The 13,027-nt window shown below is 40.5% G+C and overlaps 1 protein-coding gene across 1 annotated transcript; it reads right to left on the bottom strand.

The window, feature by feature from the left end:
- Nucleotides 1-5,492: 5,492 nt before the first annotated feature.
- RNASE9 (ribonuclease A family member 9 (inactive)) lies at nt 5,493-6,056 on the bottom strand (the record flags this gene model as incomplete). The annotated part of the gene is made up of 1 exon (XM_081122502.1): nt 5,493-6,056. One exon carries the CDS (start codon nt 6,054-6,056, stop codon nt 5,493-5,495), a length of 564 nt encoding a protein of 187 aa, XP_080978628.1.
- Between the last annotated feature and the right edge of the window lie 6,971 nt (nt 6,057-13,027).

The following is a 13,027-nucleotide window of genomic DNA, read 5'->3' as shown; positions in this document are numbered from 1 at the left end:
CCACACAGTTCACCTGCACAGCTGATCTCAGTAAAGCTGGGGAAGCTCCTTAGCACTATCCAGGCACCCCTCAGGGCAGGTCAAAAATCCCAGATTCGCCCCACTGGGGGCTTAGGCGAATGGAGAACGGATCCACCCCACAAGCAGCTCCAGTCCATCTCTGTTGGCGGGAGGGCTCTTTTGCCCTTCCCCTTCCCCGTGCGACACAGATTAAATGCTTTCTGGGGTTCTACACAATGCCTGACAGGAAGGCAGAGGCTCCTTGTATGTGGCTGTTCAGTGCAGCCCTGTGGCCCCTTTCTATTCGGGAGCCACACACTGTGGGACTGCCTTTCCTATGCTCAGCACCTTGTGTGAAAGAAGCTTTGTTTCACTAGGAAAGTGTGGTCCCCTCCTCACAGGCACACTGTTCCCCTGGGTCCCTCTGCCCTCCACATGGGGCTCTCCTTCCCTTCTCCTCTGCTTAGAGATTGAGATCCCAGGTTTTGGATGCCAGTCCACACTCCCAAGGGGAGGGAGCTTTGCAGCCTCTAGCCCTAGTGCCTCAGGGCCCAGCACAGGCTTCAGGGGAGACTCCCCTTTCCATGCAACCCTCTCTTACCAGGCTCTATGATGTTTTTTCAGTGCTTCCTACTCAAAATATGCCCACTCAGGTATATTTCTCTGGTTTTTCCAAGCTGGTTACCCAGTATTTTAGTGCTAAATTGAGCCCGTGGATGGGAACAAAGGTGCTCTGCTGCTTCTCACAGGGCTGCCATCTTCCCCACCCCTAGTCCATTCCTTTTTGATGGTGTCCTTTACCTTCGAAGACACTTGTGGAAATTTGATCAATGTAATGGCTACTAGTGTCTCCATGACACTTGGCTTCTATACAAAGATGTGCTTTCTTCCAATAGCATCAAAACTGTGTAGTTAGAGGATTTAGAGGTGTGGGTTTTTCTATTGGGAAAGGGGGAGATTATACTTCCCCCCACACACACACACTATTTATTTATTTATTTATTTATATTATTATTGTTGAAAATATTACAGATGTTCCATTTTTTCCCCCGTTGAACTCCTGCACCTCCCCCCCCAAGCCTTCACCACACCATTGTCTGTGTCCATGAGTTATGCATATATGCATATAGATTCTTTGGTTAATCTCTCCCCACCCACTCACACCCACCTTCCCTCTGAGATTCATCAGTCTGTTCCATGCTTCCATGTCACTGAATCTATTTTGTTCATCAGTTTATTATGTTCTTTAGATTCCACATATAAGTGAGATCATGTGATATTTGTCTTTCTCTGCCTGGCTTATTTCGCTTAGCATAATATTCTCCAGGTCCACCCATAGAGATTACACCTTTATCACGCGGATACTCTTCATCCCCTGAAAACCAAAACAATATTGTTTGTTCCTGAGTCTCTCACCAAAATAACCCCAACGTATTCGACTTAAATCTTGTCTAGCCATAGTGTTCAAACATTGATCAAAAAGGCCAGGTGAGTATTATGTGTATGTGGAGTACGGGATGGGGAGGTAGATGGAAGTGAAACACCGTTTTTGCTTCTCTGCCCCAGTTTTCATTTTCTTTTCTATCATGAAGAACATTTCCTCTTCAGCAATTTTCCTCATGTAACTAGAATCCTTTCAAACATGGCCTCACCAGTTAATCATGTATGCCTAAATCTGTTTGAATTGTGGTTCAGGAACAACTTAACTTATAACCAGATACTTATATTTCACTTTGACAGCCCAATAGCTGGCAAAGTGACTGGCATGCAAAGACATTAAGTAAATACTTAATGAATGAATGAATGAATGAATGAATGCTAGTCCCCCTATTTACATCAATTGATTGATGAATTAGTATCTTAGCTCTGAGTCTGAAGATGAGGATTGGGGATGGTAAAAAGATGAGCAGACTGGATTGCAGAGAAATAGACACTCTTCCTACCATCCCCCATCATTACTCCTTATCCCATTTTTTGTATGGCAGTTACAGGGAATAATTATAAAAAAAATATTTAAAAGTTTCACAGACAGAAGGAGAGAAATTATTTCCTAAACTGGACAGATAGAAATTATTTCCTAAACTGGACAGACAGAAGTGGAATATTCTTAGATAAAGCTACATCTACAGGAAATAAGGAAAGGAATTGTGAATAAATGTCACTGTGTCAGAGAGTGATGAATTGCCTGAAGTTTTGTGAACAGTGATGAAGAAGATAAATCAAAGATATGGGAACCCACAAAAGTAGTATTGGATAACTGAAAAGTACTTTGGGGAGTTTACTATCCAGAATATTTAGATGTTATCCTGAGATGTTCCCTATTAGAATCTACACCTTCATTTTTCCATAAATATTGTGTTGTATGAAAAGAACAGAACAAGCAAAATATCTATGAATATAGCACTAGAAAGATGAATTTACACAATTTCTCAGGGAGCTTCGAGATCTTTTTGTTACAAATTGTGTCACAAGAAGGTGATTCCAGGGGAGGAAACAAGGTGGTGGCCTAGGTAACAGCTGTACCCTCCACCTCCTGCAACCACATCAAAATTACAACTAAAATACAGAACCACCATCACTCAGAACCTCCTGAAATCTGGCTGAACAGAAGCCCTACAACCAGGGAATTGAAGGAGCATCGAGAGCAGTAGGAGGGGCGGAGACGCGGGCAGATAGAGGCTGAATCGCAGAGCCTTGGCCATGGGCCCACAGCTGGTGCCGCAGTTTAAACCCAGGAAGAACGATTTGGCGGTGGAGGTTTTCCGGAGGATCGAGGGGTCCCAGCCCCACATCAGGCCCCCAGCCCAGGGCTCCAAGGCCGGGAAGAGACGTCCCCACAACTTCAGGCTGTAAAACCAGCGGGGACTGTGGCTGAGGGTCGCAGAGGGTGCAGGAACCCCAGGCTTTCCCGTAAGGGCCTGTGCACAGACTCATTTGGATGCACTCCTTCTGAGCCCCAGGGCTGGGCAGCAGCCTGAAAGGACCTGGGACACTTGGGGAGGAACTAACCTGCCTGAAATTGGGGCGAGAGGTGGAGGGGCAGCTTCCTCCCAGGCAGAAGAGCTGGTGGAGGCCATTGCTCCTTTGGAGAGCCCTCCCCCCACAAAGCCGGCAGGCAGGCGCCATATTTGAATCTCCAACACCTTTGGCCCCACCCTGGTGATTTCCAGAGACACCCCCCCTTTGCTACCAGCAAGCTCATCCAAGCCATTTCCAGTGGCTTTTCTATGCAAGTGGCCTCTCGAGCCTCATGCTTAGGACTTTCCTGAAATCTCTCAAACAAGCAGCAGCATGCCCCATATGTCATGATAAGTGGCCCCAGGCCTGGCACTAGCCTGCATTGGTTCATAGTTTGGCCTCTCCTGGGCACCTCCAAGCCCAACACAAGTAGCGGCCAACTATGGTTTGCTGTGTAGCTCATGCTGGGTGGCCCTGGGCAAGGCACTAGCAGAGGCTGACTTTGCACCTCCCGGGAGGCCCCAGAAACAGTGTACCTGGTGGTCAAACTCGACCGTGCTGGTTTACAACCCTACCATATCCACGAGTAACACACTCAAGGGGTGCACTTGGTGAACACCAAAGCTCCACTGAAGTAAATCCTGCTCCATAGGGGTGTCTCCAGCACAGCAGCTCTTTGGCTGTAGTTGCAGCTAGTCCTCACAGCTGATTGGCCTGGGGGTCAATTCCTCCCAGTGATGCCAACAGCAACCTAGGCTCAACTACAACAGGACAGTGCACACAGCCCACACAGGGGAGCGCCTAGAAGGCCCAGCTCAGGTGCCTGGGGAGTCTGAGCCACTGGATCTTATAGGACACCTACTCCACAAAGCCACTCCACAAATTCCAGGAGACACAGCAGTTCTACCTAATACACAGAAACAAACATCAGGAAGCAGCCAAAATGGGGAGGCAAAGAAACATGTCACAAAGGAAAGAACAGAAGAAATCTCTAGAAGAAGAACTAAATGCAATAAATCCAAGCAAGCTAACAGATACGAAGTTCAGAATTTTGTTTATAAGGATGTTTAAGCATACTATTAGGGAAATAACTGAGAAAATTGATAACATAATAAAGTACCAATTTGAAATGAAGGCTACACAAACTGAAATGAAGAATAATTTACAGGGAATCAACAGTAGAGTAGAGGATGCTGAGAATCAAATCAGTAATTTGGAACATGAGGAAACAAAAAACACCCAACCAGAAGAGCCAAAAGAAAAAATAATCCAGAAATATGAAAATAGTGTCTCTGGGACAACTTTAAGAGGCCCAACATTCATCTTATTGGGGTGCCAGAAGGAGAAGAAAGAGCAAGAAATTGAAAACCTATTTGAAAAAATAATGACAGAAAGCTTCCCCTACCTGGAGAAAGAAATAGACTTACAAGTCCAGGAAACACAGAGGGTCCCAAACAAGAGAAATTCAAAGAGGCCCACAGCAAGACACATCATAATTAAAATGCCAAAGGTTAAAGACAAAGAGAGAATCTTAAAAGCAGCAAGAGAAAAGCAGTTAGTTACCTACAAGGGAGATCCCATATGACTGTCAGTGATTTCTCAACAGAAACTTTGCAGGCCAGAGGGAGTGGCAAGAAATATTCAAGGTGATGAAAAACATGGAACTATAACCAAGATTGCTCTACCCAGCAAAGCTATCATTTAGAACTGAAGGTTAGATAAAGAACTTAACAGATAAGAAAAAGGGAAAGGAGTTCATCGCCACCAAAGCAGTACTACAGGAAATGTTGAAGGGTCTTCTTTAAGAAGAAGCTAATGAACAAAGGAATCTGATGAACTAAATAGATCCAGAGACATTGACGCATGCAACAGATGATCATATTTCAGAGGAAAGAGGGAAGGGGGGTGGAGGGTGGGAAGAGATTAACCAAAGAAGTTATATGCATATATGCATAACCCATGGACACAGTCAATAACGGGGTGAAGGCCTGGGGAGGGGGTGGGAGTGAGGTGGAGGGGGTCAATTGGGGGGGAAAATGGGACACCTGTAATACTTTCAACAGTAAAGATAAATTTTAAAAAGAAAAGAAAGGTAATTCCAAATTCAGAAACCTCACAAAACCACACCACAGACACTTCGCTAGGTCAATGCACTTTATTATTTCTGTTGAACTAGAGAGTCACACGAATTCAACTTTGGAGCATTTTCTGTTTTTCTAGGTAGCAGTCCCTGCCTCTGTCATCCTTTCACTACAGGCATTCATCCTCCTAACACATTCAAAATGTGCTGTTACGTGACCTATCGGAAACCACATCTCAAAGCACTGTCTTTGAACCTAGCCCGCGTTGCCTGTGCATGGTGTTAGGAGACGAGAGGGAGGTGGATGATTAAAATGAGTGGATCAAAATTACCACTCTCAATTTTGACCTATACGAATCAGTATGGAGAGAGGTATATCCTCTCGCTCAAACCTCTTAGGTGATACTCTTCTAGGATGGTGGGAGGAAGACATCTTCCTAGTGGCTGGCATTTTCTACTTTCTAGATATTTCCAAAATATCATTTACGTCATTAGGAATAATTTTTCCGATATCATCTTGCCATCCACAAGTAATAAGGGCATGTCCATGCTTCTCAACAGAGTTGTATACACAGCCTGTTATCACAGTTCCCGTTATTAACTTACAGTACACTCCTACTATTTCTTTGTCGACCCTGTGACATTTCTTAACTCCATTTTTACATGGTACATACATGTTGCTACAGGCACTTTGCACCTCCTTATATGTTGCTAGGAGGAAGAAATGTTCTTCCTTACACTGATACCCGATGTGCACATTTTTGACCATAGCTTCTAAAGCACAGTAGGAGAAATCAATTTGCCTTCCAGGACTAGCTATGAAATGCTTTTGGAAATCTTCTTCGGTAGGTGGTTTGGTAGGACCTGTAACATGTAGTTCGGCCAGATAATCTTCAAATTTTTCTTCCGTCTCCTCTGAGAATCCTGAATATTTAGGTAGCATTAGAACTTTCAGTGGAAGCGGCTGCAGCAGCAGGAGAAGGAGAGGCAGGGACTGCATGGTGAGCAGAGAGCGCATATTTTCCTGTTGGGAATACAAGAGACATGGAGATACATTCTGCTGTGCTACTGTGCTCCTTCTATTCCTGTGCAGGCTCCATTTCCACAACCTGTTGCTTTTGTGAGCTCTAAGACTTTGAACCCTTTTAAAACAGACAACTCAGACTCTAAGTAACTCTGAAATATTCACTAAAACCTGATCTTACTAGACCTGTGTTCAGTCTAGAAGATTGTGGATTAGAAAGGGAAAGGTGGAGAAAAGAGGGAGAGAAAAGGAGAAAGGGAGAGAGATAAAAGTCAGGAGAGAAAGAAGGAAACAAGAAAGGAATGAAGGAGAGAGCAAGGGAGAGACAGAGGGCAGGAAGGAAGGAGAAAGGAGATCAAGACAGCAGTGGAGAGAGAGGGAGAGAGGTGGAAAGGAGGCTCCTATGCTCCCTCCAGCTGGGACAAATGCATTGGTTCCCTTTTCAGGAGTTAAGAACTTGTGCTGAAAAGAGCCATAAGTGACCCATCCTCCCCTCACTTACATCCTGCTGTTATGAGAAAAATTCTTCATCTTGTGACTTCCTCTTCTTGCTCACCTCTTACCAGAGAGGCCCTTGGAGAAGGTATCTGGAGGATCAAACGAATACCATACGCTGAGCTTCTTTGTGTGTCTGTTTTTACCACTGTCTCATGGCCTGGAATGGCTCAGTCCGTTTTGCAGCCTCCTCTGCATCCTCTTACCACTCAGAATAACTTTTCCACTAGGGTATATCACTTACTTTGTGTGTGTTTTTCTTCCTTTTTTTAAATCCTAGGCAAACTTCATGGTTTTTGCTATGATCAGGTTTTCGCATCCCTAAACTCCATTTTTGTGCTCCTATTTGCAATTACAGTAACCTCATCATCAGAGATTTCAGTCGTTACATTACTTCTTTCTCGGTATGTTTCCATGTCTATCCCCCCCACAGCAGGCTGCACTAATATTTCCCCAATACTTTACATACGTATGAGCAAGTGTCTTTGCTACACAAATGTGTAAAACTGGGTAATGATTTACATTTTCTAAAACAATTATATTACATTAAAAAGAAAAAATATTTAATTTGGTATACATTCATGAATTACATTATTATTATGCTTCCTGGTAATTATGTTAAATGTTAACTTTCTTTTTTTAAACTTTCCTTAAAAGAGCCTGAGCAGAAGTAGCATGTGCCTCAGGGATCATGCCCCACTGCTAGACATCAGAGCACAGTCTACTTTTTAGTGGAGAGTGTCATCTTTCATAGAGAACTCCTGGGCCTAGTAATCATTTTCCATTCCTATTCCAAATTTGACTGTTAATCATTAATCTTCCAGGGAAGCTTTCTTTTTTTTTTCTTCTTTTTTTAAAAATTTTTATTATTTTTTTTTAAAATAAATTTTTATTGATTGCAGAGAGAGGAAAGGAGAGGGAGAGAGAGAGACAGAAACATCAGTGATGAGAGAGTCATTGATCGGCTGCCTCCTGCACGCCCCTGACTGGGGATTGAGCCCGCAACCTGGGCATGTGCCCTGACCGGGAATCAAACCCCGATCTCCTGGATCCTAGGTCGATGCCCAACTGCTGAGCCACGCCAGGCTGGGCCCAAGAAAGCTTTCTTCCCAAAGAAAGACAAGTACCTTTGCCCGTGGACTCCTCATCTCTTTTAGTCCTTGTGTTGTGTATGCTTCAGAGAATGGGTGTTTCAAAGTTTGGGTTGGAGAGAGCTTGACATTGGGGATATTGACTTTTCCTAAGAGTACAGGAGCTTGAGGTAGAAAGAGAGAAGAACAAGTGTGAGCTGCTGAGATAAATACATTCTTGGGGTCACCCTAAAATAAAAATAACAAATAATAATGGTGAACATAATGAGCTATTATGTGCCAAGCACTATGCTAAGAACTATATACAAACTATCATCATCCAATTAGCCTCATGATAAAGGTATGACTTTTAGCATTGTTTTTGTTTTTATTATAATTAGCATCTCTGTGAAAAGAGGCTGCTTACAAATCTTATGTTAGTCTGGCAGAATGCCAGTTCAAGCTCAGGTCACAGGTCTGTCGGATTTCTGCATTTCTGTTTCTAACTGCTCTTGTTCATCAGCCTAGTTTCCCTTCCTAAGCTAGACTGTACACCCGTTTCTGAGCTGTCTTTGTAACTCTATGATTAGAGACGAACAGAAGCAGAGAGACCACCAAAGTAGCCAGTGCTAGGATTGTCTTGGAGCTCCTGGAGTGCAGTGATAAACCGGCCCACGCTCCGTGAAGCCTCGCTGTGCTGTCACGGGAGGAATTTCCTGGGTTTTCCTATTCCACTGTGCACTTGGTATAAAAGAAGTCTCCCCTTAAGGCAACCTGAAGGATTCTCCAGTACTGGTAACCCAGAGACTCCAACTTAGATGGAGATAGAGATGGAGAGCCTCTGAGCCCAGGTTAGATCCAAGTCTGTATGCAAGTGAGTAGAAAAGGTCAGAGAATGGTGGAGTTAAAGAAAGGTAGATGTTGGGAGCACATATCAGAAAGTGGAAAGAATAGGAAAATTCTTTTTCTGAGAATGGGACAGGAAAGGAGGAAGTGATCTAAAACATAGTGATGTGAGAGTGGGCACTCTCGGTGTGACCATGTTTGTCCCATCCCTGCCCCCGCACTCTCGTTAGCCTCCTCCAGGAAATCTTTTCCCAAGAGTGATCCCATTATGACAGTCCAGGGAGCTTGGTACAAGCTCCATTAAGGAGAACCTGGAGCCTCTGTGACATTTTGGGTTGGAGAAAACAGGACAGCAGAGTTTAGGCTCCTGTGGCCCTTGTAATCTACTGAGGACATGCACTAGGACCTGTCAGGCCACCTCTTCATTTTGTATATCCTCAAAGTTCTTAATCCTTTATGAATTCAACTTGTGGTTTATGCTTGTCAAAAATCCTTTTTCACCTCAAAAGTATACACATTTTCACTTACACTCTATTTTATTACTTTTATGGATTTTTAAATTTGTCTTTCATCCATCTAAAATTTATTTTGAAGTATAGCGAGAAGTGTTTTCTTTCCATATGGTTTATACATAATTCCAGCACCAATTATTTGGGGGAATAAAATCCATTCTTTCACCCTTAATTTAAAAGTTACCTTATAGATTTACAGATCAGTTTATTTCTGTGCTGGTAACAAGCATGGCACAGACATGGTTTCGGGTAAATAAATCTATTCTACAATAAGCAAAACAAAAACAAAAACAAAAAAAAGCTACCTTATATGTTAATAATTCTGTTTCTGAATGATCTATTGTGTTTTGAGAATAGATTTATCTATTCAAGTGCTGATAATATGGGTTTACTTATGACCATTTTATAAAACACTGTAATATCTAATGAAGAAATCACATTCATTCTTCTCATTCAAAAGTTTAGTGCTGAGACAGAACACAGAGACACAGTGCAGGAATGGGGATTAATTAAATAGAAGAGAGGGTAGAGAATGAAACAGAAAGAGAGAAATGGGGAGAGTGATGGAGAACATAGAATAGATAGTATTGAAACATGCTCATGCCAAGTTTCTTAAGTTTTTGCCTAGTAATCTCACACAGTCCACCTGGCCTCCTTGGTTTTTCTTCAGACATCATTAATCAAAGTCTCTGTGAATAGGCCCAGAAATTTGCACTTTAAACAAAATCAAGAAGTGATTCTTAGCCCACTAAAGTTCGAGAAGCACTTTCTTAGTATACAAGGGTGGGGCAAAAGTAGGTTTACAGTTGTTTGTATGAAAAATAATACAATAATTAATAAATAATAATACAAGAATAAACTCTGTATTTCATATACTCACAACAGTAAACCTACTTTTGTCCCACCCTGTACATAAAAATGTACTTTATGATAAAGAAAATATCCCAAAACAGTGGGGAGAGAAGCTTTTTCAGTGAATGATTTTAGAAAAAGGTTGAGATGAATTGCTTTCACTTTTTGGTTTTTGTTAATAATGCTTCTTTGAATACAATTGTACAAATATCTGTTCAAGTCTTACTTTTTCTCTCTGCTTTTAAACTTGATTGGGCGGTTTAGAGCAGCTTAGATTTTATAGGCAGGGGAAGGGCCTGAGGGAATTTCTCTGTCCGGGGTCTCTCTTCCTAAGATGCAGGTCCTGAGTCCCCCATTAGTGCTCTATATTTAACCACAATTAAAATAAAATAAAATAAAATAAAGATTGAGGTGAGTCATAAGCCCCTTGGGTAGACAAATACATATGTATTTCTGAGGGGTTATTAAGTGATTAAAAGTAAATGGCGTTTTAAAAAGAAAAAGCAGGATTTTTAACAGATCTTAAAGTGAGGCATCAATGGACAATAATTATACATAATAATTATATAGCCTCAATCACAAAAGGTAAAAAGGAAAATTGTATCTTTTGAATTGGCAATAATTATAATACTTTACAAAGGCAGTGCTGGCAAGAGTGTGGTGAGGTGGGCAATTGTGCATTTCTGACTAGAATAAAAAATTTGGCAAAAAGAATAAAAGCTTTAAAAAAGTGAAACTTTTACCCCAGTTTTAATTGCTAGAATTCTAAGCATGCAAATATGGATAGAAATTTTTTTTTAATAAAGACAAAATTTGAAATTTGAAATTTGAAAATATAAATGTTAAAAAATTATTGGAAAGTTTAAATTGAATCTGATGTCTATAAAAATGACAAAAACACAATAATCATCATTGCAACAAGAACTAATATTCAAGATAGCATTCTATAGTCATAAAGTTATATATTCTTAAAATAGATTATTTTCTAGAATTTACAAATATATTAATGAATTGAGTTTTAGAGATATGCAATATTTTTAATATTATAGTAGGACTGTCTGGTTGCAAGTGACAGAAGTAGCAATAAAATTTACTTAAACACAGGAGGAATTATTTGACTCACAGAAAACAGAAGTCCAAGAGGCACAGCAGGATGAGGAAATTAAATTCTTCACTAGACTCTTGTCTTCTTTCTCTCTTATTCTACCCTGCTTTCTAGACTAACTCATTCCCATGCAGGGGCTCTTCATGCAATGGCAGAGAAAATCATTGTCACCTTTATAGACTATATTTAGGGTCACCACAGAAAGTGCCAACCTTTTCCATTTTCATCCAAGGAAAATAATTTTTCTGACTAGTCTTGTTTCTCTCACATGAATAAATCTAGGCATGTGGACTCCTCTGATTGGCTGGCCTGAAGCTCATGTCTTTCTTGGAGAAGTAAAGACGAAACCAAACAACTAAAACCCCAGCAACTCCAATTGCTGACAGAAAGGCTGTTCCTTGCAACACAAAAGGGAATGGAGACCAAATACAAAAGTAACAAATGTCCATTACAAATGGCTACTGAAAAACCAAAACACCGAACCATGTCTACGACATGATTCTAATTAATGGAAATACAGAAAACATGGTGGGGGAAAGGGGACCACAACAAAGCCTTAATAAATTGTCATTTCTGAATGGTTATTTTTTTTGTTACCTTTAAAGGAGCTTATTTTTCAAATTTAAAATAAGTAACTCTAAAGAAGTATCACTTGATTTTTAAGATCTGGTTTGTGCATGTTCTTAATATTAAGTGCCAGTTTCTCAGAATGTCACATTTTGATAACAGTGAACTTCCACTTTTATCAGCATCAGAAAAGTGAGTTCCTTACTTGGAGTGGTTGAGCACAGATTCAAAAGCTCAGTCCTTAGAGTTAGACTTACCTTGTGAGTAAATCTCAGAGTAGCTCTTAGTGAAATTGCATAAGAAAAATGTAGGCTTTAACCAGCTTTGTGTATACATTTTACAAACATTTTTAGGCAATATTTATGTTTCAGGTCTTCATACCCATAACTAAATTGAGAATTGCGTCAGCTTGAGAAAATCTGGGGGAGGGGGGAATGTGATCCTTGTGGGTCATAAGAGGATCAATGGGTTCTCTTTTGTTCCATCAAAGACATTTCTTCCCCTTAGAGCTTGAGTATCTGCATTTACAGAGGCACACAGAATAGATATATACAAACCACATGTTATTCAATAATTGAAAATCAACTTTCAGAGCACAGTGTAGAGTAATTTTGACATCTTATTTTGCAAAAATGGAGTCAAGCCAGCTCTGGGGTGACAGAAATCTGTTCACAATTGATTGCAGTTTTCTATAAATGTATATTTACTCATGCCCTGTTTAGCTTTTTAATTGTGTGAGTCTATACAATTTTTTAAAAGGATTTTTTATATTGATACCTGATATTCTTTTTTCCTGTACTGCCAGTGGAGTTTAGAAGGTGTAGACCAAGATATGGTCACTGGTTTGGTATGATTTCATACTTAGTCCTTTCCAGAGATCAGGAATCGCAGGAAAATAGAAGTATGAAATACATTAGGATAGATTTATCATAAATTTTGCTTGGAAAAAAGAAAATTAATCCAGTGAAACAATGGGCTCTGCATGAAGAAAAAAATTACACAGACTCCAGTGTTCATCACACACACACACACGCACGCACACACGCACACAGACTCCTCAATGTATGACGGACTAGAGATTAAAGTAATATTTTTAAAACATTAAGAATATTGATACAAATATATATACTAGAATATTTTTCATAATTTTGAAGTTAGTAAGAGATGTCTTTATTAAACAAAACAAGACACAGGCATAAAGAAAACTATTGAAAGACTTGATTACATACACACACACACACAAACGAAATATACGCTCATTATACAAGTACACAGAAAACGTCACCGAAAACAAACAGTGTAATAATCTCTAATGGCAAGAGACACCAAAAATAAATTGCAAAAACCAGAAATATCTTGAAAAAAGTACTTTCAAACATGAAACTGATTCTCAAACTCAGCTGCAAGAAAAGTGTGAATTTCTTTTCTAAATCTAACATACATACCCCAAAATCACAACTGTCAAGATGGCAGCAAAATTTACTTGTCATTTTAGGTGTCTTCCACCTTTCTGACACA

The sequence above is a fragment of the Miniopterus schreibersii genome (assembly GCF_964146895.1).
Source record: "Miniopterus schreibersii genome assembly, chromosome: 1".
Lineage (NCBI taxonomy): Eukaryota > Metazoa > Chordata > Mammalia > Chiroptera > Miniopteridae > Miniopterus > Miniopterus schreibersii.
This window is presented reverse-complemented; position numbering and strand designations above follow the sequence as displayed.